The 27,114-nt window shown below is 54.2% G+C and overlaps 1 protein-coding gene across 2 annotated transcripts in view; it reads left to right on the forward strand.

Moving 5' to 3' along the window:
* Positions 1-352: 352 nt before the first annotated feature.
* Positions 353-27,114, forward strand: part of AP1M1 (adaptor related protein complex 1 subunit mu 1) — a 28,150-nt gene continuing 1,388 nt past the window's right edge. Inside the window, exons 1-10 of one of the 2 annotated variants that reach the window (XM_079114989.1) lie at positions 353-512; positions 6,793-6,949; positions 8,990-9,057; positions 9,616-9,746; positions 10,988-11,135; positions 12,083-12,118; positions 20,912-21,038; positions 21,849-21,991; positions 22,306-22,377; positions 22,923-23,081. In XM_079114989.1, coding sequence (XP_078971115.1) covers positions 471-512; positions 6,793-6,949; positions 8,990-9,057; positions 9,616-9,746; positions 10,988-11,135; positions 12,083-12,118; positions 20,912-21,038; positions 21,849-21,991; positions 22,306-22,377; positions 22,923-23,081 — 1,083 coding nt within the window. In that variant the 5' untranslated portion in view covers positions 353-470. The remainder of the gene's footprint in view (positions 513-6,792; positions 6,950-8,989; positions 9,058-9,615; positions 9,747-10,987; positions 11,136-12,082; positions 12,119-20,911; positions 21,039-21,848; positions 21,992-22,305; positions 22,378-22,922; positions 23,082-27,114) is intronic. The other variant, XM_079114990.1, reaches the window with a different exon arrangement.

Consider the following 27,114-nt stretch of genomic DNA (forward strand, 5'->3'; position numbering starts at 1 on the left):
ACCCCTCCCCGTAGAGCGTTTCACAGTCCGTGACTATATTTGTTTCCTTGACTTCCGATCAGACTGTAGGCTCTCTGAGGCTGCTCCACGTTGGTTCCATCACCAGGTTTCCCCTGCCCAACTTGGCGCACAGCAGGGGTTCTCCAGGCGCCGGGTCTTTCCCGCAGCCAAGCAACCCGAGTGCCCAGGTTCAGTGAACCCCGCCTGGCCCCGCCCGGCCCCGCCCCCTGCCACTTACTTCCGGGATGCTTGAGACGGGCGAGAAATAAGGTCGTATAGGATGTGCTGCGCCTGCGCAAACTCTGTCCCGCGCCTGCGCATCGTGGCACCTCCTCCCGACCGGACATAACGGTCCGCGCGCGGCTCCCCGAACCGGAAGTGGAGAGGAACTGTCGCGGGGCGCGTCTGGCCTTACTCAACGCCCGGCAGTCTCTGCCGTTGCAGCGGCCCCCAGGCCTCCCGCAGTCGCCATGTCCGCCAGCGCCGTCTACGTGCTGGACTTGAAGGGCAAGGTACTGAAGTCTCCCCACCCTCCGCGTTGCCAGGCAGCCAAGTGGGGCCCTAGTCCCACGGGGACCCACCCTGTTGCTAGGTAACCGGCCAGTGAGCCCCACCCTGGCATTAGGCAAGGAGGCCGATTGGCCTCACCTGAAGGTCCCCACCCTGTTGCTAGGTAACAGGACGGTGGTCTTCACTCGACTATCTTAGGTCTGTTGCTAGGTGACGCGGTGGGCTGCCACCGCCGCCGTTGCCAGGTAACCGGTTGCATCGTCCCCTTCCACTCACTCCTGGGTCTGGAGCCCGGGCCTCCATGGGGACCCCCGGAAGCCTCGGGGATGGCGGGCTGCGGCCGCCCTCAGAGGCCAAGAGCCCAGGGGCCGCGCGACCCTTGACCAGTTGTAGCTAGGCGTGGCGGGGACTCCGTGCCCTCCGGCCAGTCCCGCCTTCTGTGGGCGCAGCAGCTTCTGTTTAACCTGCGTTTTCTCCCTGTAGCGGTTTCTTTTTTTCCTTTCTTCTCTTCTCTTTTCTTTCTCCCTTCTTTCTTTCTTTCTCTCTCTCGCTTGCTTTCTTTTTGGCGTGGGTGGGGCGCGGGGTACCGGGAATTGAACTCAGGGGCACTCGACCACTGACCCGCATCCCCAGCCCTATTTTGTATTTTATTTAGAGGCAGGATCTCACCTAGTTGTTTAGCACCTCGCTTTTGCTGAGGCTGGCTTTGAACTTGAAGCCCTCCTGCCTCAGCCTCCTGAGCTGCTAGGATTACAGGTGTGTGCCACCACCCTGGCCTGCAGCAGTTTCTTAAAGTTCATCGTGACATTGAGTGAGAGGGTTAGGTAAGGTGAGTGGTGGGAGCCGCATTTTATAGAGGAAAAACTGAGGCTCAGACAGGTAAAGTGATTTGCCCAAGGTCAAACTGGTCATAGGGAGGTGGCAGGTCCCCAAGTTCCATTTAGAGTCATCTTTCATCCCGCTAATATTTGCACAGAACCTACTGAGCTCCTAGGCAGGGTTCTAAGTGGTGGGCTGCCTCCAAAGCAAAATCAGTAAGTCCCTGACCTGTGAGCTGACAGTCTGGTGGGGAAGATGGACACCAATCTCCAAATACAAATAAGCACAAGTAATGTCAATCGCAGTGTGAAGCAGTGAGCATATAATAGAGACAGCCTCAGCTGAGGGGGGGTCAGAGAGGGCTTCCCTGCAGGGGGAGTGACAAATAGGTCTGAGGGAGTTGCATAAGTAGGACCCCGGCACCTTCCTAGGGTTGTCAGAGAAGAAAACTTCTTACAGGAAGAATTGTTCAGGCCTTCAGCAGTGGGCTGTTGCCCTCCTCAAGTTCACACCTAGTGGAAGGCAGGGACTGTCTGGCCTCTTGCATGTGGGAGCAGCCCGAACTGGTCCAGCGGTGTTAAACAAGTTCAGCATTCATTGGTGAGAGAAGCGTGGGTGTTGGGTCCTAGGTGAGGTGGACAGGAGTTGGCTCAGAAGATGAGGCTGAAGAGTGAAGTGGCTGCTTCCTGCCCCACCCCAGGACTTTCCTGAAGTCTCTTGAGTGGGTGCCTGCCTTGGATGCCACCCAAAGTCAACAACTGGGGAGTCCCAGTGCTTCTCCCCGCAGCCTTCTCAGAAGCAGGGAGGACGCCCTTCTTAGCTGTACACCAGGGCCTGGGTGGATATAGTGCTCCCCAGTCCTTGTGGCACGTGTTCTTCCACCCTGGCCACCACATCTCCAGAGGTGCCACGGGATGCCTGTCTGGGCTTGCTTGTTTCTCCAGCAGACGTTTCCTGAGAGCCTGGCCTGCACCCAGTCCTGTGCCAGTGCTGTGGAGTTAGGCGAGTGCAAAGCCCGTCTCTGCACAGCTGTGTGACCTCTCACAAATGCGTTCTCTTCGCCGGGCCTCACTGTCCTCCCTGGTTGGAAGAGCCCTTGATGGGGTTGCTGTGTGGGAGTGTGAGGCTTGGCACTGCGCAGGCCCACAGCACGCATGAGGCTGCACAGGCCTCACTAGCAGGGGAGGTGCATGGAAGCAGAGGTGTTACCAAACACTCAATCCAGGCGGCTACAGGCAGGAACAAGGCCCCAAGTAATGCAGTTGCTCAACCTTGTATTTGGCTGTCAGGTGTTACAAAAGGCTCCCTGGCAAAAGTTAGTGCCAGAGCTGGTTCTGAGGTGACCAAGTAGTGGTCAGGTGGAGGAGAGGCATCCCAATGGGTATAGAAGGTGACAGGCAGCCCGATCTTGAATAATCCAGAGCCTGAAGAAATGGTACCAGGAGAGACATGGGTGTTGGGAATGTCCTGATTGGAGAAGGGGACCGAAGGGTCCACTTGAGTTCCAGGAGGGAGGAGTCACAGCGAGCAGATTGTGGCCCAGGAGAAGCGCAATCAGACTTGCCCCTGGGAAGCTCCCGAGGAGCCCTGGGCCCCTCCCTCCCTCTGCAGTCAGGATGCCCTTTATTCCGCTCCCATGGACCCCAAGTTCCAAAAGTCTGCCTTCTGAGCAGAACTGCATTTAATCAGCGTCCAGGAGCTCATGACCACAGGTCTGCCTGCCCAGCAGGACCTCCGACCCCCGGGGAGGCCTGCAGGCCGCATTCAGCTGGTAGTAAGCCCTCCCTGAAGGCTCCTCAGTGCCAGCTGTCACCCCTGGCCACCATACTCGTCAGCTCTTCCCCCAGCTTTAGGAATGGCGAGCTCTTGCTTTTCCTTCTATTCCTTTCACTGTCCGCCCTCCCTACAGCCCTTCCCTTGGCTGGTCTCAGGCCTCAGTGTGCTTCCTCATGCTGTCCCTCTGCCAAGGTGGCCTTTAATTTATGGCAGTGTGCCACGCACTGAATTTGTACTGCGGTCTGGTGTGCTTATCTCTGCCTCTGACCATCACTGTCCATCTCTGTGATCCATTGGCCTCCAGGACAACATGGAAATCCCACAGCTGCTGCACGCTTGGCATTTCCCAAAGTGATCATCCTGTTACCCCAGACTTGCTCTGTGTCCTTCACTGAATGGCACAGCTGTCCATCCAGTTGACCTACTAGAAAGGCATTGTTCTCCCCTCTCCTCACCCGCATGTTGACTCCCCAAATGTTTACTGAGCACCTACTGTAGGTCAGACTCTGGGTGCTGAGACACAGCCTCAGGAGACAGGAATGGTTGATGGTCTCTGAGAATGTCAGGCATTAAAGGAAGCTGAAAGTAAATATATAATAGAGTATGCAGGATGGGCAGCGGAGACAGTGGGGCCAGGGTGGAGACGATGGGACATGTTCTGTCAGCCAGGACAAGCAGGCAAGACCCCGTGGAGGAGGTACTGTTTGAGCTGAAGCTTGAGAAAAGAGAAGGCCAGGCCTTTCTCAGCAGAGGGAGCTGCAGGTGCAAAGGCAGGAGCAGATGTGGATCACTCAGAACTAGCTGAGGTGCCAGGCTGGCGGACTGAAGAGAGCCAGGGAAGTGGGGACAGAAGGACATTGAAGTGCTGTGAGCTGTGGTGATGGACTGAGGCTTTGTTCTTGGCACCAGGGAGGCTGGTGTAAGTGTCAGTTTCAGCAGGAAGAGAGACCCAGTCTGGCTTCTGCTGAGGAGAGCCCTGTCACACTGTGGAGGAAGGACCTGGGGTGGGGGGGGTCAAGGGTGACAGCAAGAGGAGGGGCTGTCCCCTTAAGCATTGCCTCCCTCAGCCTGTCCCTTCCTTGGCCCTGCCTCTCCTCTGGCCCCCACAACCCAGCTCTGGAGCTGTCTTCACTCAGCCTCCCACTGTCCCAGACCCCCATGGGCTGCCCCCGCCCCATGCCTCCAGCCATGCTTGCTGCCCATCTGCCCGTCCCTTCAGGCCTTGATTTGAACGTCAGACCTAAGCAGACGCCCATGCCTTGGTTACCACCATGTCCCCAGGCCCAGCACAGTGCTGCCCTTTGGGCAGAGCGCATGCTTTTTTAAAATTTTTGGTTTTTGTTTGTTTGGGTACTGAGGATCAAACAGGGGCGCTCGACTACCGAGTTACACCCCTAGGCCTTTTTATTTGTTTTTTGGAGATAGACTCTTGCTAAGTAGCCCAGCTGGCCTCAGACTCGCAGTGCTCCTGCCTCAACCTCCCAAGTACTGGGATGACACGCGTGTGCCACTGCGCCTGCTGGCACATGCTCATTGAATGAGTGAGCACGTGGGCAGCCCTGGGGAGGGCAAGGGAAATACACTGTTCCCTGCTCTTTCCTTTGAGCACTTAGCAACCCAAGGGCTCCTGTCCATGCCAGCGTCCCCCCAGATGCTGAACCCCAGGGGAAGGAAGCGGACCTCGAGAAACCCAGGAAAGCGGCATTTAGCCAGCAGAAGTGGCCCTGCAGCAAGCGGGAACTGGGGCGAGGACACGACTGCCTCACTCGCCTGTGACCTGAGGCAGGCAGCTTCGCCCTGAAGGGTGTCCTGTCCATCTCTCAAGATCATGGCCTGCCTTGCAGATGACAGCCAGGAGGACAGTGGGAGTTCCCCAGCCAGGGCCAGGGCCCAGTGCCCATGGCTCACCCACTGGGTGCTGGGTACTCAGAAGACCTCAGGGCCTCAGCTGGAAGAGCTCTCGGGCCTCTTGCCCAAAGGCTGCAAGAGCAGCTGGGAAAGCAGCGCACCCTCCTCTCCCTGCCCTCCTGACTGGAGGGCAGTGTAGAGGCTGCACTTTTCAGTGTCCAGCACGGCCGGCTCAGCTTGCTGCCGAGTCCATGGGCCCGAGAGCTCAGCAGCTCCAGCTCACTGTGCCCAGGCTGGCAGCGCCTTCTCATTCCTCCAGCCAGCTGTGCCCTCCATGCGATGAGCTGCATCAGATGGGATCACACGCCTGCCAGGGAAAAGAGCCACACGGCCGGCACCCCAGGCGCCCTCTCACCCCTTTGCTCCCAGCACTGTCCCCAGGCCACCACTGCGTGTTTTCATCACTGTTTTCTAGGTGTTATGTGTAAGTGCAGTCATACAGGGTCTGCCTTCCGTTGGTCTCTGTCACTCAGTGCAGAGATTCTGAGGTTCATACACGCTGTGTGAATCGGGACGACTGGCCTGCCACGCCCTCAGGTTCCACATCCATGGACTTAACCCCAACATGGATCAAAAACCTCTGAAACAGTCCAGGCATCGTGGTGCATGCCTGTAATCCCAGCAGCTCAGGCGGCTGAGGCAGGAGGATTGTGTGTTCAAAGCCAGCCTCGGCGACACTTAGTGAGGCCCTAAGCAACTCTGAGATCCCATCTCTGAGTAAAATACAAAAAAGGGCTGAGGATGTGGCTCGGTGGTGAAGCGCCCCTGGTTCGATCCCTAGTACCGAAAAAATCCCACCTACACTGAACACGTATAGACTTTTGCTTGTCATTATGCCCTAAAAAACAGTCTGACTACTGTTTACATAGCATGTGTTTTGTATTAGGTTTTGTCAGTCATCTAGAAATGGTTCAGAGTCTACAAGAGGGTGTGTGCAGGTTCTGTGCAAATACGGTGCCACTTTATACAAGGCAATCGAGCAGATTTTGGAATCCTGGTGGGGGCGTCCTGGGGCCAGTCCCGCAGATGCAGAGGGGTGACTGCGGTCCCTGCCTTTCCATTGCTGCTGGGTGTTCCGTGGTATGCATGGACACAAATTGTTTCTCTGTTCAGCTGTTGAAGGACGTGGTCATGGCCTCCAGGTTGGGTCTGAAAGCTGCTGCAAACATTCTGGACATACGGTTTCGTTCCTCTGGGGTAAATACCTAAGAGGAATGGCAGGGTCCTGTGTTAACTGTGGGCTTAACTTTTTGAGAAACCGTCAGCCTTTCCCAAAGTGGTTGTTTGGTTTTACATGTGGGCAGAGGTTCTGGATGCTATGCATCCTAACCCACAGGTGGGAGAGGAGAAGCCAGACAGGGGCTTCTCCTGTTCAGGCTGCAGGTGTGATGTAGGAACCTCAAACCTTCCAGGGAACAGGAGCCCCGCCAGGGCAGGAGAGCAGGTCGTGCCAGCACGGGGAAGCCTCCGAGAGGGTCTGCATGGGGCCTGCAGGCTTGCCTCGCCTGGCACCTCTTAGCCAGCCCTTCAGACCTGGGCCTTCTCCCCAGAGCCTCTCCTTGCAAAGAACCACGCTGGCCCTGCAGAGGTTCCCTGGGGAGAGGCCGCCCCCTGGAGTTCACCTGGAGGGTCCAGGCTCCTCTCGCCCTTTCACAGACACGAGCCGGGGCCAACCTCCCCCAGGAGGACAGGACAGCTGGCACAGCCCACGCTGGCCTTGGGGCCAGACTGTGTCCTCTGAGTGAAGGCCCCTGTCTGCCTTCTCCTTCCCGACCCCAGGTGCTCATCTGCCGGAACTACCGTGGTGACGTGGACATGTCGGAGGTGGAGCATTTCATGCCCATCCTGATGGAGAAGGAGGAGGAGGGCATGCTGTCCCCCATCCTGGCCCATGGGGGCGTCCGCTTCATGTGGATCAAACACAACAACCTGTATCGTATCCCTTCGTGGGCACTCCCGCGTGAACGCAGGAGTGTGCACGCCTGTCGCCCACACACGTGTGCAACTGAGGCTGCTTGGGTGCAGCCAGGGTGCACGGCCCATCCTTCCAGAGCGCCCTGCTGCCCTGAGAACACACAGTGACGTATGATGGGTGTGGAGGAGAGGGCCCCGGAGAGGAGGTGACATCCTGGGAGAGAGCTGTAGGCCAGCCTCCAGGAGGCGCGGGCATAAGGAGCGGGGCAGGTGCTGGGCGCTGTCGCTCCTGCTGGGAGCAGCCCAGGCGGGCGGAGCTGGGGTCTGGGCAGGTGTGTGGGCGTGGTCAGCAGGGTCTGCAAGAGAGTCTCCCACGTGTCATGGGAGCTTCTGGGAGGGTTTCAGGCAGATTTGCATTTTCTGGAGTCTTGGCAGCTGAGTGTGCCCCAGACTGCAGGGAACAGAGTGGCCACAAGGAGGTGTTGAAGAGGCCAGGCCACTGTCCCACAGAGGAGTGGCAGGGCTCAGAAATGGGGAGAGAGTCGCCCAGATCTTGGAGTCTCCTCCTCCCTGCCCTCAGGCCAACCTGGACTCTGCCCCTGGAGTCCAACTGGCCATGCTGCTGCTTTGACCAGCTCTCCAGGCACAGCTGGTGCCCGTACTATGGCAGCGTGGCCTGGCTCTGCAGGAGACAGCCCACCTGAGCACCACCCCCGCCACTGCAGGGCAGAGGCACGTCCTCCTCCCACCCCACAGTGCAGGGAGCAGCAGCCCTCTCCGCAGGCCGGGGATCGGTGAGCCGCAGGCCAGAGCGCCCCAGAGCGTTGGAAACATGGTCTCCAGCCCTCCCTGCCCGGCTTGCTCAGATCTGCGCTGCTGGGAGACCATCAGTGGGGTGGGGGTGGGGGAGGGGGAGGGCCTCCCGGCCTCCACTTAGACTTCACCTCTCCAGAGGGCCCAGGACAGCCTGGAGAGTCCTGGGCTGTCTCCTACTCAGGGAGTTGACCGTTCTCAGAAGCCATCCTGGTCAGGGCAGCACCCACCTCAGGCCAGGTTCTGTGATCTGGGCTCAGCAGCAGCCATCAGACGGTGTCCCTCTGGGTGTCCCTATTCCACAAGGGAAGAGACAATGAGGGCTCACCCCCTGGGTGAGTGGACATCTTCTTGCCCCAGTCTGGTCCCAAGTTTTATTGTCTGGTTACAGTTTCCAGAAAGATCCCAGCTCTGAAGGTCAGGAAGGTCACCACTGCCCCCTCCTTACATTTCTGGGAGGCCTGTCACCAGGCTCAGGATGGGCCGGTGCTCCTCTCAGTCCCCCAGCGTCCATTTCTGTGCTGGGCCAGGGTAAGGCGAGAAGTGAGGTGGACATAGCCCCTACCCTCCTCCCTCCTACCGCTGCAGCTCAGGTATGTCCCAAACAGGGATGTCTGAGGTGCCACGCACAGGCCTCAGGGGGAACCAACCCCCATGGTGGCTCCAGGCCCGAGAAGGAAAGAGGAACAGGGAGTGCCCAGCACATGGTGGCCCTGTGGGGGCAGGGACTGGTTCCTGGTGAGAGGGGCACCTTTCACAGCTCCCCGCAACAAATCCACTCTTGGGTCCCCGTTAAACAGGAGGACACTGAGGTTAAGAAAGATTTGCTTCGGGGGCCACACTCCCATCTCCAAAGCCACCAAGAGACAGAATTGGCCCCAGCCACGTCCTGCAGATCCTTACTGGGAACCCCGAGCTCATCCTTGGAGGAACAGGACTGATTCATTATGTCCTGCTTTCTGCTCTTGGAAGGGGCCACCCAGGCTGCTCTGTGCAGGGTGGCCCCCTCACCCCGCAGTGAGGTTGGCCCCGTGCCACTTGCCATCTCTGATTCTTTGCCCTCCAGTGCTCTCTGGGGGCTGCAGCCAAGTCAGTCTGGTAACTGCTGCGTCCCAGGCCTTGCTGGGGCCAGGGGCTTGCTCTCCTACCTTGGGACAAGTAGATGGCAGGTGGTGTGTGGGACGGGATGAAGCAGGGCGTGTGGGGTGGCAGCCTGCCTTAGAATGGCCCTTGACAGGCTGCCGTGCAGTGGTCGCTACCTCCAAGAAGAATGCGTGCGTGTCGCTGGTGTTCTCCTTTCTCTACAAGGTGGTGCAGGTGAGTGTCATTCAGGGGCTGAGAGGGGGCTCTGAAGCCAGAACCCTGGGAGTGGGAAAGGGCAGCCCAGCCTTCCTGCGTGTGGGATCCCCACCCTGGTGAGGAAAGGAAAGTGACCCTGGTGGGATGAGGAGGGACCAGCCAGCAGTCGGGTCGGGGAGGTGGTGTAGACCCCGGCTCTGCTTAGAATCCTCTCTCTCCAGGCCCAGGTGCTTGGGGCCGGCCCTGGAGAGGGCTGACACATGCCAGGTGTCAGCACCACTAAAGAGATGCCCTGGAGAGGCCACAGGCCCGGCCTGGGGTGTGGATCTAGGAGGGAGGAGAACAGCTGTGGGGCTGGGATCCCGGCTTTTTGGTCAGACTTTGGAGGACACGTGCCCAACCCTGCCTGGTTCCCACCTCAGCCAGCCAGTGCTGTCCTCCTGCCTGGGCGCTCCAGAGCATGTCACCAAGCCTGGAGAGTGCGCTGGCCTGTTGGCTCTGGCCTGGAGGTAGAGAGGTGTGCGGGACCTTCACCCGTCCCTCCTCTCAGCACTTCTGCCCCACCCAACACCACAGGTGTTCTCCGAGTACTTCAAGGAGCTGGAGGAGGAGAGCATCCGGGACAACTTTGTCATCATCTACGAGCTGCTGGATGAGCTCATGGACTTTGGCTACCCCCAGACCACAGACAGCAAGATCCTGCAGGAGTGAGTGGGCAGGGAGGGCCCGAAGGTCAGGTGGGGCCGTGTCAGGACATGGTGTCTTCCAGTTTGCAAGTGGAAGAAGCAAATGTGTATTCCTGTTGTCCCCCTTCGCCCTCCCATCTCAGCTGGACACGAGTTTTATTTATTTGTTGCTGGCGATTGAACCCAGGGGCCCTCAGACCCCGAGCCACATCCCCAACCTTTCACATTTTTTATTTAGAGACAGGGTCTCACTGAGTCACTAAGGACCTCACTAAGTTGCTGAGGCTGGCTTTGAACTCGGGATCCTCCTGAGCCACTGGGACTACAGGCGTGCGCCACTGTGCCCAGTGTGGACAAGGGTTTTAGACTAAGTTGTCCTCGGTGTCTTGAGGTCCTTTTTCCACAACGTCCTTCTGTGACACCAACATTATTTCCTATTCCTGGGTCTTTATTCTCTATCCACATAAATGCCCTAAATCCCTGGCCGTCAGGAGGTCACTGGCTTATGTCTTTACTTGCACAGCGGGACTGTGCACAAAACCTTCTTTGGAATTTTGCCCATCAACAAATCAGTTCATGTGACTTCAGCACTTCCTGGAGCCAGACTCCAAAGTGGAGAGCGCTTTCCATCCGCTCAATCCACAATCCAGGGCAGTCTCCATTTTATAGGGAACAAAGGGACACTCAGAGAAGCCTGTGTTCCTGACCGCTGCACCTGTTGCTCTCCAGTTGGGATCAGGTTGCCCCCAAGGGCTCCGTTCTGCTCAGATGCCCCGCAGGAACGGGGAGCAGCCACGCCCTTTTCTTGTGCTGCTCTTCTGCCGGGTGTGATGGCAGGCCCGTAGTCCCAGCTGCTCGGAGGCTGAGGAGAGAGAATCGTGTTCAGGTCTGGCTTCCGCAATTCAGCGAGACCCTGTCTCGAAATAGAAATGTTTTGCAAAGGGCTGGGCCTGCGGCTTGTGGGTAGAGACTTGCCCAGCATGCCCCAGGCCCTGGGTCCACCCCGGCTCTGCAGTCAGTCACAGAGTATGCGGGAACAGTCAAACCCAAAATGGTGTTTCCTTGGCTCCCCAAACACAAGCGCTGTCGGCTGGCTGTCACTCGACTCTGTTGGGTTGCTGGAGAGCGTTAGGTGGTCTTGTCCCGGAGCCCGTTGCCAGGGGGCCAGGACCTCGTGCTCCCGCCCCTCCCTGCCCAAATGTCCAGGCCTGAGGCTGCGGTGCAGGTGACACCTCCTTGACTCCGAGTGGCTGGCCCCACAGGTACATCACTCAAGAAGGCCACAAGCTGGAAACTGGGGCCCCGCGGCCCCCAGCCACCGTCACCAACGCAGTGTCTTGGCGATCCGAAGGCATCAAGTACCGGAAGAATGAGGTGTTCTTGGACGTCATAGAGTCTGTGAACCTCCTGGTAGGCTTCCTTCTTCCTTGCTTTTTAAAAAGTGCTGTTTGCTCCATCATGGGGGAAAAGCCCCCATTTTAATACAGCAGAGCCCTAAGAAACACCTTGGTGCCACATGCTAGGCCATCGGCCGTGTGCAGCTTGCTTTAGTCTAACCACTTTTGTCCCAGCAGGGTCAACAGGTGCACACTGTTTAAAAGAAGGCACGTGTGTAGAGTCAGAAGCTAAAGTCCTGTGCTCAGGCTGACCGCCTCTGAAGGGTTTTTCATTGTCACTCTTCAGGCCTCACGTTAGACGTCTAGGCGTTGTTTTTCTAGAACTGAGAGCGTGCAGTGTTCTGGTTTTAAGGGTTTGGTTTTGTGTTGGTTTTGTTTATTCGTTTCCAGGTCTGGGGATGGAACCCAGGCCTCAAGCATGCTGAGCCGCACCCCCAGCCCCTGTTTGTTTTTTTCCTTTCCTTTTGCTTTTTAACTTATCACTGAGTAAGGTTGATCGTTTGTCTGTGAACGTCAGCTCCGATGCGGATTTGTGCACTCGTCACCCCAGCCAGAGTAGAGCACCTCAAAATGTCGGTCCCTCATGCTGCCCCCTGTAACCCGCTCCCCTCCACCCCAACCCTGGGCAGCCACCATCTGTGCCCCATTACTGTCCTGTAGTCTTTTTGAGATGGTCACCTTGATGATGGTGTCCAGCAGTGCAGCTGTCAGTCTGCGAGATGGAATCACACGTGTGTGTCCTCAGTGCAGCGCCTTGTGAGTGATCCAGAAGGGTTCTGCGTGTCCAAAGCTGGTTTCTTTTCTGTGTACGTCTCTGTTTATATTCTGAACCACAGAGTGTTTCCCCATTCACCCACTGAAGGATATTTGGGTTGTTTTCCAATTTTTGACAATAAATGAATAGCATTGCTGTGTTCCACATACAGGTTTATGTATGGACATGAGTTTTCATTTCTCTAGGGTAAATACCCAGGAGTGGGATGGCTGGGTCACACGGTAAGTGTACGTTTAACTTTATAAGAAACCACTGAACTCTTACCCCTTGTGCTCTGGCCAGCAGTGGGTGGGCATTCTGGTGGCTGCACATCCTGGTCCCTTTTATTTTGCCATTCTAAGGGGTACATAGTGTTATCTCAGCAGTGTTTTCTGTATTTCCCCAGTGGATAATGACATTGAACATCCTTTTTTGTGTTTCTTTTTCATCCCTTTACCCTCTTTGTGTCTTTTGGGCACTTTAAGATTGGATTGTTTGTTTTCTTGTTGTTGAGTTTTATAAGTTCTTTATGTATTCCAGATACAGATCTTGGTCAGATGATTTGATTAGTAAATATTTTCTTCCAGTCTATAACTTGTATTTTTATTCTCTTAGCAGTGTCTTCACACAGCAAAAGTTTTTAATGCTGGTGAAATCCAAGTATCAAAAATATCTTGTATTGATTGCACTTTGGGTGTTGTGTCTAGCTCATCACCAACCCAGGTTCACATCAGCTTTCTTCTGCATTTTCTTCTAAAGGTTTTATAGATTTGTATTCAGATCTACAGTCAGTTTTGAGTTAAACTTTATATAAGGTGGGAGGTTTGTATTCAAGTTTTTTTTTTTTTGCATATACAATAATTTGTTGCAGTTGTTTCAACACTTTTTTAGATGAGTGTCCTTTTTCCATTGAATTGCTTTCACATTTGTCAAGGTTAAATTCACTGTATCTGTGTGGTTCTATTTCTAGCTCTTCTCTACTATTTCTGTGTACTTACCTGTCTCTTCCCTTGGCCTGTGTGTCTTTCTGTCCCCCCACCACTAACACACTGTTTTCATTGTTGTAATTTTATAAGAAGTCTGAAAATCAGTATGATTCATCCAACTTTTTTGCGGTGGGGGATACTGGGAATTGAACCCAGGGGTGCTTAACCACTGAGCCACATCCCAAGCCCTTACTTTTTATTTTGAGACATTTTTCTTTTTTAAATGTTTTATTCTAGTTCTTTTATATGAATTTTATAATCAGCTTATCTATATCTGCAAAGTCCTGTAGAGATTGTGACTGGACTTATGTTAACTCTGTAGATCAATTTGTTGAGATTTGATATATTTACTATATTAAGCCTCCAAATTCATGAACAGAGTATGATTGTGTGTGTGTGTGTGTGTGTGTGTGTGTGTGTGTGTGTGTGTGTGTGAGTGAAAGAGAGAGAGAGAGAGAGATCTTGGATTTCTTTCATCAGTGTTCTTACTGTGACTGTGTTGTTAGATTTATACTGAAGTAGTGGGTTTGTTTCTAAGTGATTCATTGACTGTGAACAATATAAGCCTTCTGGAGGTGAGACTGATGCTTCTTTTCCTGATTCATGAACTCTCAAGTGTGGGTTAGGGGGACAGGCACTTGAGGGTTTATGCCCCCCTTACGTTCATTCATCTTTGAATCAGAATAAGATACATCAGGTGTCAGCAAGTATTTAATCTTTGAAGCTGTTATGAGTTATATATTTTAATTTAAATTGGCCGTCACTCGGGCATAAAAATGAGATGCGTGGTTGACCAGGTCCTGCAACCTGGCTAAACTCACTTATTCTGGAAGTGCTTTTTGAACTCCTTGGTACTTTGCACATAGATGTGTTGGCTATAGACAGGAACGGTTTTATTCCTTCCATTTCAGTCTTTTGCCTTTCATCCCTTCTCTTGGCCTATTACCTCGCTAAGACTGAGAGCAGTGTTGACGGCGAGTGGTGAGAGCAGACGCCCCGGTTCCCTTCGGGGAGGGAAGGCACCCAGTCTTTCACTGCTGATAGGAGATGAGCGGAGGTTGATTGTAGACGTCCATTTCCACATTAAAGTTCCCTTTTGTTGTTAATTTGCCCAAGATTTGTATCATGAATGAATGTGTTTTGTTAAATGCTTTTCCTGTGTGAATTGTTGCAAGCATGGGGTTTTCCTTCTTTCGATTTTTTGTCTGATGTTTGTTGGCTTTGTGTTTGCTGTGGCGGGACAGAACCCAGGGCCCCACCTATACTGAGCCTCACCCCACCCGAGATCGGTACTGTGCTGGATCCCACCGGCAGCTCCCCGGTTGTTGAACCAGGCTTGGTTCCTGGAATAGATGCAGTTGGTCTTGGTGTATTATTTGTTATGTATTGTTGACTTTAGTCTGCCTAATATTTTGCTAGAGATTTGGGGTTCTGTATTCATAACAAGGATTGGTTTGTAATTTCTCTTTGTAACATTTTTGTTTGGTTTGGGTATCAAGGTAATGGTGGCCTTATAAAATGAACTGGGAAACATTTCCTCCTCTTTTCTGAAAGAGTTCACATAGAATTGGTACTACTTATTTACTAATTCGTTAAAATTCACCAGTGAAATTATCCAAACTTGGTGATTTTTTTTCCCAGAACATTTTTAACTACAAATCTCAACCTTTTTATTTTATTACTTTTTTATTGTAGTGCTTGGTCCATTTCATGTGACTTGCTGAGTATTGTTTGTAGTATTCCTTTATGTTTTTAATGTCTGCAAAGTCTATGCTGGTGTTTCCTCTTTCATTCCTAGGACTGATCACTTGCATTTTCTCTCCTTTTTCTCTATCAGTCTTATGAGATATTTAATTATCTTACTGATCTTTACAAAGAATCAGCTTTTGACTTCATTGGGGTTTTTCCCCCTATTTTTTTGTTTTTAATTTTGTTTATTTCTGCTATCATCACTAGTATTTCCTTCCCCTTGATGTTGGCTTATTTTTCTCTTTTCTTTCTAGTTACTTAGGTAAAGCTGTAGATAGTAATTTGAAACCTTTCTTTCTAAACTAAACCCTTAATACTATAATTTTCAAATCCTTGTTATTTAAAACATCCCACAATCAGTATGTTGGATTTTTATTTTTGTTCAAAAATACCTTCAGATTTCCTTCAAAACTTTCCTTTCGATCATGGGTTATTTTTAAATTTCTGAAGATTTGCAGATTTTCCTGTTATCCTTTTTTCATTGATTTTTTTAAAAATTTAATTCCATTATTATCTGAGAACATACTTTATATAGTTTCTATTCTTCAAAATGTGTTACGTTTGTTTTAAGGGCCCAGGAATGCTCTGTCCTTGTGAGTGCTCTGTGTGCCTAGGAAAGGAACGTGTTCTCTGCTGCCGTTGGGTGGCGTGTTCTGCAGATGCCTGTTAGATCCGGGTAGCTGGTGGCATTGTTCAGTTCTTCTACCAGTCTCGGCGATTTTCTGCCTACTCATTTCACCCTTTACTGACAGAGGGTGTTAAGTGTCCACCTTCATGGGGGTAGGTGTTGTCTTGGCCGCCCTGCTCTTGGGTACCAGCACATTTAGGATTCTCATGTCTTCTTGATGAACAGAGCCTTTTATTATTGTGTAATGGCCCTCTTCATTTATGGTAAGTTTTTTGCTCTGAGGTACACTTTGCTATTAATGCTGTCACTCCAGAGTGTTTTGCTTTGTTTTGTTGGTGGTGCTGGAGTGGAACCCAAGGCCAGGCAAGGCACTTCAGCTAAGCCACGCCCCCAGCCTCTCCGGTGCTCTTTTGATTAGTTTTTTCACAGTATATGTTTTTCTGTCCTTTACTTTTCCCTCATCCTTTTACTTTTAGCCTGCCAATATTTGAAGTGAGTTTCTTGTAGACAAAATGACCATAAATTTTAAAAAATCCATTCTGATGGTCTTTTTTATTTTGATAAAAATAACCAAGTTGCCCACGCTGCCTTAAATTTATTCTTGCCTCAGCTTCTTGAGTAGCTAGGATTCCAGGCATGTGCCCCATGCCCAGCTGTAATCTCTGTCTTTTAATTGATGTGTTTAGGCCATTTGTACTTATTGTAACTGAATTTGTTTGAACTGAGGTCTACCATTTTGTCAGTTGTTTTCTGTTCTCTGTTTTTCATCTCTTTGTTTTTCTTTTCTTTCTGTGGGTTATTTAAACAATTTTAGGATTCCATTTTGGTTTCTTTCTTGTGATTTTTGACTGTACCTCTTTGTATAGATTTTTTAGTTGTTGCCATAAAAATACAAATAGTCACATATCACATAGTGACATCTTGGTCAGTGATGGACTGCATATATGATGATGGTCCCATAAGATTATAAAGGAACTGAAAATGTGCTGTGACTGGTGATGTCATGACTGTCATAGCACATGTTGGGGGTGATATTGGTGACATTGGTACCTACTGTGGTACAGTCATAAAAAATGCAGCACATACATTTGTGTGCAGTACATAATTTTTAATGATAATAAATGACTATGTTATTGGCTCATGTATTTACCATTCCATACTTTTTATCACTGTTTTCAAGTGTACTCCTTTTACTTAAATTTTTTCACTGTAAAACAGTGTGCCTTGTCGTCTCGGTAGCAACCTCATACATCTTGTTTACCACGTCTCTCGGTTGCACTGAGAGGCCATGTCTAGTGATTGACTTGTGACATCTATGCCATCTAGGTCTGTGTGAGTGTCCTATAAGATGTTGGCACAGTGACAAAGTCATGTAATGATGTATTCTAAGAACATAACCCTGTCATTAAACAGTGTATGACTATGATTGTGTTTTCGAAGTCTGCTTGGAATCAACATCTTACCACTTCCTTTGGTATTTGGGAACTTTACTAACCCTCGATGGCAGAGTTGTCCTATCTACCATGTCTCCATATGTTGAAAAGCCCACCAGACAGTTGAAATTCTTTTTTCACTGTGAAACACATTCTCACCCCAAGAGAAGTACAGTCCACCATGTTTATCCAGATATTTACTATTTCTGTGGCTCTTCCTTCTTGCCTTCCTTCTCATATTTCCTTTTAGCATCATTTCTCTTCCATCTAAACAGCTTCTTTTATCAATTTTTGTAGTACAGGTCTGTTGGGTGCAAGCATTTCCTTGTTCTTCCTTCATCTGAGAGTGTCTTGATATCCTACCTTACTCCTGAAGGATCTTCTCAGTGGACATACAACTCTGACTCAACAGTTTTCTTTTGCAATTTAAACTTGTTGGGCCACTTCCCTCTGACCTTCTGTTCCTGCTGAGGAATCCAGTCACTTGACTCCTTGGCCCCCTGTGGGTAATGCGTCATTTTGCTCTGGCTGCTTTCTCCGTCTTTCCTTTGCCTTTAGTTTTCAACAGTTAGGTTTTATATTTATATTTTTTGCTTTATTTTTCCTGGTGCTGGTGCCGGAACCCAGGGCCTCTCTGTACCATTGAGCCACATCTCCAGCTTCCAACAGTTAGATTTTAAGGCAGCCAGGTGTAGATCTCTGGCTTTCCATTTGTTTGGAGTTGATCCACCCTTTTCCTCACGGTGCTGGTACTGAACCCAGGCCCTGTCCCACACGCCTGGCTATGCTCTGTGACTGAGCTGCGCCCCAGCCCTTTACTCAGCTTCTCGAACCTATAAGTTTGTCTTTCACCAAGCTTCGGCAGCCTTCAGCCACGGCGTCCTCATATAGTTTTTATTTCATGCCTTTCCTTCTGGGCTCCAGTGTCATGTGGATGTTGGGCTTTTGTTATTGTCCCGTGGATCCCCAAAGCTCTTTCCTTTCCCATCTTCTCTCCGTTTTACCTACTGGATCATTTCTATTGGTGTGTCTTCCAGTTTACAAGTTCACTGACCCTTCCTGTGTTGTCTCCCTTCTGCTTTTGACTTTTACATTGGTTAGTGTAAGTTTCACTCGTAAAATTTCTCCACTTCATTTTTCTATGTATCATATGTTTCTTTGTTGAGACTTCTTATTTTAGCATTGGTCACACACATGTTCATGATTGTGATACCTGTTTGAAGCCCTTGTCAGATAGTCCTGACATCTGTGTGTCAGCATTAACATCCGTAGATGGTATATTTACCATGCAAGTTGAAGTTTTCATGACTCCGCATGTGCTGAGTGATTTTGGAGTATATCCTGAACTTTTAAAATACTCCATAAGATTCTAGGTCTTATTTAAATCATATGGAAAACGCTGGTCCTTTGTCTTAGCCAGAAGTTGATCTGATTTGGTCCTGGCCACAGATTCCAGCCCCATCGGTGAGCCCAGTCTCAGTTCAGCTTTCCACGCCGGGGCCTTTCCCTTTCGGCTGGGCTGCTCCGCCCGGGGTCCTTCTGGGGCCAGGCTGGTGGCTTAGCTCAGAGTCTTGGGTAAGTCAGTGTGGCAAGAGGATCAGACTCACACCTGCAGACTCCAGAGTGCTCTGGAGATGGTGACTACCTGGGGTGGCTGTCCTGTCCTCCCTCTGTCCTCTATCCCGTCCCTTCCAGCTCCCTCAGGGTTCTTGGCCCAGGCCAGGCACGGGCTCCAGGCCTAACAGGTGGGGAAGAAAGAGCACCAGGTTTGCCTGAGCCCTAAGCAGAGCTGGGGGAGAGGTCCACGTCCTCAGCGGGCCGAGGCCCTCCAGTGCTGTCCGCCGGGGCGCTCACTTGTGCTTCCCAGTTTCTGCTGCACTTCCTGCAGGGAGCCTTCCGGCAGAATCTTCCCGTAGCGCCCAGGGCCTCGCATCCAGGGTGGTCGTGGCCGTCAGTGTGCAGTGTGGCTGGCGAGCCCATAGGAGCGATAGCAGCGGGCTGCCTGCCTGCAGCACTGCCAGCACTGGCCTGGGTCGGGCCAGCTACCCTCTCACACGGGCCCTGAGGTGTGTTCCTCTGGTTGTCACAGGCTTGCTCGTCCACATTTGTGTGTTGGCAACATCCCCCTTACCTGGGTGGGGACTTGTGAAGGGTGGGTCTCCAGGCCTGGAGCTGCCTGCGAGGGGGCTTCTCCAAGGTCATTCCATAGCTCTTGCTGCGATCTCGTGTGCCAAGACGGCGACCAGGCTAAGCACGTTCCCCTTCTGCCTGGGAGCCCTCGTCGAATCATTGGAACCCAGAACACAACTCTAGGGTACTCGGGGGTAGAAAAGCAAATCTGGAGGTGCAGCCTAGCGCTGAGGGGGTCAGCACCGGGAAAGTGGGGGCACCCAGCCACCGTACATTGCAGCGTGTGGCTCTGCCCGGACCCCTTCCTCCACAAAGGACACCATGGGGGCCCATGTCAGAACGTCACCTTCCTGTCTAGTTGCAGATGCAGTGGCTGGTCCAGCTTCCCGTCATCTGGACGGGGCAGGGGACCTAGCAGCCAGTCCCTTGGCAGACATCACCTTGGTTGTGCCCTATTGAGGGCACCCCAGCTAAGGCCACTGGGCCTGATGGCAACCCTTAGACTGAGATCAGCCTTGTGGGCTCGGGGCCTTTTTGGCTACACTTCCTGGGCTTGCCTTCTAGCATTCATGACACGTGTTCAGGTAGAGGGGGACAGCTCCCCAGAGAAGGTGGCCCAGGGGTTGTCACAATGGGCAGGGCCCTTGGAGTGAGGCAGGTGGGATCTCAACTCTTGGTCCTGAGCTCAGGGGTCCACGTGCCCATGAGCACCTGCTGTACCCAGACACGCTCCTGGTGCTGACTCAGCAGCGGGCAGCCTGCCCGCCCCATCGAAGGGTACTATAGACAGACAGACAGACACAGGGTGCAGGGAGACTGGGGAGGCAGCTGCTGTGCCCCAAGGGACCAGGGTGCTGCCTGGAGGGGCCAGGACAGCGGGAGTCCAGTGTGGCAGGAGTGGAGTGAGCAGGGGGCAGTGACAGGAGGTGAGGGGTGCAGGCTACAGAGCTGGGCCTGCGGGGCCTTGTCCTGTCTTGTCTTCCTCAGAGTTGTCGTGACACTCGTGTTAAAGATGGGACCGTGTCCTGCTCCTCTGTAAACACCAGGTCTTGGGCCCTCCCTGCACCCAGTAGGCGTGCCACCTGGCCCTGGCCCGGGGGTCTGAGCTTCCAGCCCTCGGCACGCTTGCCAGCGTGGCCGCACCCATGCAGAGTGACCGTGGAGCAGCGTCAGGGCCATGGCCCCAGCTGCGCTCTGTCCTCAGCATGTGGCTTCTTCCTGCTGCAAATCCCTCACCTCTAGAGTGGGCACGAGGAAAGGGGCTGCAGCAGGGTAATTCCCGGGATGCGCGGTGGCGTGGGCTGTCACCCTGGTGGTGCTTAGCTGCACTCTCGGTGCCTCCTGGGTCATGGCTGCCGTGAGTTGTGGCTTCCTCCCGTCACCTCCAGTCACAGTCCTTGCCCTATAGGTGCCCAAAGAGCATGTCGAGTGGCCTGGCACGAAGGCAGCGGTCCTTCAGTGTTAGCTGATCTGCCTGGATTCGTTTCAGGGATCTGCCACTCAGGACCGAGGGCTCTCAGAAGTCAGGGCAGCCCTGGGAAGCAGGGAGGGGTCAGGACCCAGGATGTTCCGCCTTTCATAAGCCCCGGGGGCCGGGGGCCTGGGCGGAGAGTCCGAGGTCTTAAGGAAAGTAAGCTGACCCTGGTCTGAGGGAGCCGGGCTGCCCGCCAGGTGAGCGGGATGGCAGTCCTGGTGGGCTCAGCCGAGGAGGCAGAGCACACCCAGCTCGTGAACCAGCTGCTTGGTCTGTTCAGGGGACACTCGGGGGGACTCCCTTGAGGGAGTGGGTACTGCTTGGGAGAGAGCCCCCAGGCCAGGTTCCTGGCACTGTCCCCAGGCCCCAGTGTGGCCTGAGACCCTTGGGTGGGACCTGCAGTGCGTGTCCCACTGGCCATGGCAGGAGGCTGGACAGGGCTGCTTGAGTCTGGGGCTCTCTGCCTGGTGTGGGTGGGCGAGTGGGGGTCTGCACCCGGGCGGCCCCAGCTCAGGGCCCTCAGGAGGGGGAGTGTGGAGGTGAGAAGGGTCAAGAAAGGGGCGCCGGAGGCCATCACAGGGCGGGGCACGGCTGGTGAGCAGGAGCCTCCCTTCACGTCCGTCCGCGTCCCCCAGGTCAGTGCCAACGGCAACGTCCTACGCAGCGAGATCGTGGGCTCCATCAAGATGCGGGTCTTCCTCTCGGGCATGCCGGAGCTGCGCCTGGGCCTCAATGATAAGGTCCTCTTCGACAACACGGGCCGTGAGTACCCTGGCTGAGCCACGGGCAGGCAGCGGGTGGCCCCAGAGCAGCTGGGGCCTGCAGACTGGGGGCCTCAGCCCGGGTGGTTTGCATCCGGGCTCCTGAGTTACAGCCCAGGTGTTCACCGGTGGAGGGATCGGCTGGTTCAGGGCATTTCACGTGGCACAGAAGACGACACAGGAGGCTGGAGAGTGAGGATTCCAGAGTCCAGTCTGCGGTCACCCAGGGTCGAGGGGGCCAGGGAGTGCGTTCTGTATCGGCATGCACTTGTGCCTCAGCTGCCCTGCCCCTTCTGGCCAGGCTTCTCCCGCCATGGGCTGTGAGCCTGACCTGCAGCCCTGCTTGACCCTCAGCCGAGCAGGGGCACCAGGGGCCGCCGGGGCTCCATGTGCAGAACCACTGCAGGCCCTCAGGCAGCAGGAGCAGTGGCCCGGTTTGTCCCTCCAGGGCCTCGTTAGCCCGTGAGCACGACCCACCCCCTCGCCTCCGTCAGGTGGGAAGCAGGAGCCAGCTGCAGGGTGCGATGGGCCCAGCCCTTCAGGGTGCCCTGGTGTCCCCCGCTGAGCCCTCTGCCATCAGCGGGTGTGTGCTGAGAGGTCCGTCTGCCAGGCCCTCATCTGGCTGCTGGGGACTCAGCATGAGCCGGCCGAGCTGCCCTGCCCCAGGGACCGCAGCCAGCCAGGGCCCAGCACAGGCATCAGCACGGGGAGGACTCCCGGGGAGAGGAGCACAGGGTTTCAGAGGGGCTCTGCTCTGCAGGGTGGCCCCGGGGCCCCTGCCACCCTCACACCCACCCCCCACCTCCCTCAGGGGGCAAGAGCAAGTCTGTGGAGCTGGAGGACGTGAAGTTCCACCAGTGCGTGCGGCTCTCCCGCTTCGAGAACGACCGCACCATCTCCTTCATCCCGCCCGACGGCGAGTTCGAGCTCATGTCCTACCGCCTCAACACCCACGTGAGTGGCTGGCCGCCTGCCCTGTGCCTGGAGCCCAGCAGAGGCTCCCGGCGGGCTCCCTGCTCCTGCCAGTGGGGCAAAACAGCCCCTGTCCCCACGGTGGGCCTCTTGTCCCTGAGGTGAATCCCAGGGTAGGCACCTGGCTGGCCCCACTCCCCAGTCCACGGGCAGCCTGCCCGGCCGCAAGGAGACTGGGTTCATAGGGCTCTGACCTCCCTGGAGGCAGAACACGGGCAGGGAGCCCTGGGTCTCCGTTTCCGTCCGACACAGCTCTGTGGGACAGGACGGGGCGTGAGCGGCCCCTCCCCTGACAGGTCAAGCCCTTGATCTGGATCGAGTCTGTGATCGAGAAGCACTCCCACAGCCGCATCGAGTACATGATCAAGGTCAGTCTGGTGCGGGGCAGGGCCAGTGGACGTGCCACCCACTGTGGCCATGGGCCCTGGCTGCCACCAGGGCTGGGGATGTCACAGGGCTGCCACCCGTGCTGTCTCACTGTGGGCGTGGGTGTGGGGGTGGCCAGGCACAGGAAAGAGACACGTCCCTCAGGGCTGCCCTTCGAGGGTGCCCCTCCTGGGAGGGCCTGTGGCCAGGCAGCCAGGAAGGCTCCCCAGAGTGGCCGCCTGCCAGGTGGAACACTTCTGCCTGTCCATGACACCCCAGCCCACGCCCCCGCTAGGGACACAGACTTGTCCTAGAAGGCCAAGACTGGGCCAGGGGGAGATGGGGGAAGCTGCGAAGGCTTAGGGAGCAGCAGGGGGAGACTGGACTTCAGAAGCCAGCCTGGGGGGTCTCGGAGGGTGAAGAGCATGTGCAAGAGTCGGGGCGCAGGCTCCCTGCTGAGGAGCCAGGGGCTGTGGCCCTGGGCCGTTGAGCGGGCTGTCTCACCCTCGCCCTCCCAAACCTTGAGCCACGTCAACCTCTCCTGTAGGCCAAGAGCCAGTTCAAGCGGAGGTCAACTGCCAACAACGTGGAGATCCACATCCCAGTGCCCAATGATGCCGACTCGCCCAAGTTCAAGACCACAGTGGGGAGTGTCAAGTGGGTCCCCGAGAACAGCGAGATCGTGTGGTCCATCAAGTCCTTCCCAGTGAGCACCCCTCCGCCAGGCGCCCCTCCCCACTCCTGCCACCCCTCCAGGAGGGACGGAAAGGCCAGGCCCTAGTGCCCCAGTGCTGTGAGGGTCCCTGGGTGACACCAGCTCTTTGTCAGTTGCTGCTGTTGCTGCTCTTCCCTCTCTGGATTGAAGGGGGCCATGCTGTCTTGATTGGCACAGCTCAGAAGTGCGTTCTGAAAGCAGGAAGCATATGTCCCTAGCTCACCCTTCTCTCAAGATTGTTTGGCTCTTCAGTTGCTCATTTTTTTGTACCAGCATTTATTTCTTGGGGTCACTAGTCAGCCATCCCCACAGAAAGGCAGAGAGGTTGTTTATAATCTTCGGCTGTAGAGACCACATCAGTGGTTGACCTTGTGCCTGTCACTATGCGTCCTGGGAGCTGTGGCTTCAGGGGAGGTGGGTCAAAGGCTGCAGAAGTCTAGTTTCCTTGGAGCATGCCAGGTCCCCGCGAGGGTGTGCCCTGTTCGCCCTCCGTGGGTGCCACTGCTCGGGCTCTGCCCGCAGCGTTGCTGGAGAGCTTCAGACTCAGCAGAGAGCAGAGCGCGGTGCGGGTCTGTGCCATTTGAATTGCTGTCCTCTTGTCAATGCTTCTTTTATGTCTAAGGACCATTTGCATTTCTTTTTCTGGAAACGGTAGCTGTCTTTTGCTCAAGTTTTTTGTCAGGTTGGGTCCTTTTCTTCTTAGTTCCTAGGTGCTCTTTATACATGGGCTGGATTGGGACTTTTGCGTTGATGTAAGTGGTATGTGGCTCACTTTTGACTTTGCTTCCAGCATTTTCTGCTGAGTAGCCTTTTTTGATTGCTTCCTTGTTTTGTTGTTAATACTGTGATTTAATGAAGTCACCTTTATGTCTTTTCCTTTTATTGTGTCTGGATTTTATGCACACAGGAACGCACCCACGTCTGCCTCCAGAGTCCATCAGTGGCATGTCCAGCCCTTTTGGAGTGTGACTTGCCAAATGGGACGAGATACGGATCCAGTGTTCACTTTGTGCAGATGTCACTTCAGTTTCCTTTCATCCTTTACTAAAAAGTCTGTCTGTCTCGGGGGTTTGCGATGCCGTGTTGACAGATCTCAGATGCCCATGTGGCGGTCAGTCTGTTCCGAACTTCCTCTTGTCTGTCCACCTGTGCAGCAGGGCACTGTTTGAACCAGTGCTTCACTCTGTTTTCATACCTGGCGGGCCGCCTGCCCTGACGGCCCCCTGCCCTGGGCGCGTCCCTCACTGGCCTCCTGGCCCTCGCACGTGTCCCCTTCCTTCCTCTTCTTCTGAGCGCTGGAAGCTATGTGTCTGCATGAGGCAGTGTTAATTGGGAGGAACTAACACCTGGATGGGGTTGAGTTGTCCTGTCCCCTGCCTGTCCCAGAGCCGCACGGGCCTGTTGACAGATTTCTTACTAGCGTTTAGATTTCTGTAGTGATTTTTGCACATCGTTGTCTGCATGTTGCCCTAGAGAGTGTACTTGGACTTAATCTGGGTCCCTCACAGCTTCTGAGAACCCACTTCAGACCCAGGTGCTAACTTAGTCCATCAGCTGTAGAAGCCTCACCTCTGCGCAGCTCTGATCCTTCTCGGTGTGGCTTGAGCTCATCATGTGTTCTAAGCTTCCAAGATGCTTCGGTTTGTCCCCGTCCACCTCGGGGCTTGCCCTCCATTAGGAAGGGCCTTGGTGGAAGGCGTCCAGCCTGCGAGCGACCAGAGCATCTCGCCCAGGAGCGGGGCTTCTCAGAGTGACCCTAGGTAAACGCACGGCACCCTCCCTGTCCCTGGAGCTCCCGAGGCTTGCCGCCGCTGTCCTGGCGTTTCTCCTGGTGGTGGACTGAAGGCCACGTTTTGAGGGGGCTCCTCTTCTGTTTCCCTCTGACAGGCTGCTGGCGTTGGTTGTCATTTTGTGTCCTGGTGCCTTACTGACTCTCCTTGTCTGATGATTTTTCCTTCTATTCTCTTGGATTTTCAGATACTTGCTCATGTCATTTGCAGACAGATGTGGTTTTCTCTCTCCCTTCCTTGTTCTTGGGCACCTGGTGACTCCTGGTCGCGTTGCTTCGGCCACTGTCTCCAAGCCTGAGTGGCAGTGGAGGAGCAACCTCTGGCCTTTCCACTGCCTGAACTGCAGGGTCCCTTCCGGGTACTCTGTGCCCTGGGCTGCAAATTCCATCCGGGCCTAAACCCAAAACGAATTTTTCCAGATGCCTTTCAGTTTCTCTGTCAAGAACCACATGGTTTTTCTGTTCAGATCTATTAATGGGATGGATCTTGAACCCTCTGTGCATTCCAGGAAGCTTTAGCTGATCATGGTGTGTGTCTGTGTGTTTGGGGGGGAGGGGCGGCTACTGGGGATTGAACCAGGGGCACTTGACCACTGAGCCACATCCCCAGCCCTAGTCTGTATTTTATTTAGAGACAGGGTCTCACTGAGTTGCTTAGCGCCTCGCCATTGCTGAGGCTGACTTTGAACTTGCAATCCTCCTGCCTCAGCCTCCTGAACCACTGGGATTACAGGCATGCACTGCCACACCTGGCTTTCCTTGGTATTTTTTGTTTTGTGTATTTTTGCCTACCTTTATGGGGAGTGGGTAAGGTTATCTAGTAGTTTGTCTCTTTATTTTTTTTCCAGATTTGCTCTTAAATATTTTGCTTATTTTCCTATTTTTTAAGTCTTTAATTTATCTCATTTTTTCCATTGCTGGGGCTGGGACCCATGGCCTCATGCTTGCTAGGCAAATCTCTACCTCCAAGCTCCATCACCAGCCCTGAGTCTTTTTATCTGAGTGACACATTTAATTCACTTATTTTTGTTTGTTTTTAATTTTGTTTCAGTTGTCAATGGACCTTTATTTTATTCATTTATTTATGTGGTGCTGAGAATGGAACCCCGGGCCTCACACGTGCTAGGCAAGCGCTCTGCCACTGAGCCCCAGCCCAGCCTCTCAGTTTTGTTTTAGAACTTGTTTTTGTGTAGGTGTCTGAGCCATGAGGTTTCTCCGAGCCGCCTGGGCTGTCCCCCCAGAGGTTCTGGCTTGCAACAGGCTACATCACTGCTTTCTAGAACGTAACGTATGCAAAGGGAGGCTGTTCGGTTTCGTCTGAGCCTCCTGGTGAGGTCTGCTTGCTTTCTGTGTCCCCTTGCCTGAGGCCTCGGAGGATGCTATTGGTAATGTTGAGAATCCCCCGTGGTGGCCTCTGTGGACTAACGAGAAGTCAGTTTTGTAAACATCCCACACGTGTTGAGAAGCCGACGGCGAGGCCCCGATCACAGCAGAGGTGTGGTAGGGGTCGCCGGAGGCCGGCTGCTGTCCCTCAGCGCAGCACCGTCACCGCAGGCTGCCCAGGGCAGGGGGACCTCAGCTCGCCTTCCACCCGCCTCCCACACGTCCTGTACCCTTTGCTCTGTGAAGCTGCTGCCGTGCCATTCAGTCTTCCTGGTGTCCTGCTGGCCTCTCATCTTGGCCCGAGTCAGTCGCAGGTCCTTCCGCTGGAGAGAAGGAAGCGCGCTTACCCGCTGTCTGGGCCTCTCTCCCCACTTTGCCTCGTGTGCAGCATTGGTCGGGCCTGGGGAGCGTGCCCTGCCAGGCTGAGGAGTGGCTTCCTCCTCCGCAGCTGCCGGTCGGTGGCTGGCTTCACATCGCTCTCTGCTGCTCACCCCACACACAGTCCCTGAGTCAGGCAGCCCCACCTGGCCCTGGTGGTGACGGGGAGCCAGGAGGGGGGCCAAGGCTCAAGGACGCTCCTGCTCTGGGGCTCAAGAGACCCTGGTCGGCAACAACTCCTGCTGAGCCTCAGTCAGAGCCCTGGGGACAGATAAACCATGGCGTCCTGGTGTGGAGGGCAGGGAGAGGGTCATGCCTGTCCTTCCTGGCCTTGCTCACCCCTGGAGCTGAGTCTGCCCACCCCCCACCCTCAGTACCATCCCTGGGGTCCTGTTCTTGTCCCCTCTCCCTGTCCACAGGCCTCTTGACTTGTCCCTTTCCCGTCCTGCCTGATGTTGGGCAGACCTCAGGCTG

Source organism: Sciurus vulgaris (assembly GCF_902686455.1).
Source record: "Sciurus vulgaris genome assembly, chromosome: 16".
NCBI lineage: Eukaryota > Metazoa > Chordata > Mammalia > Rodentia > Sciuridae > Sciurus > Sciurus vulgaris.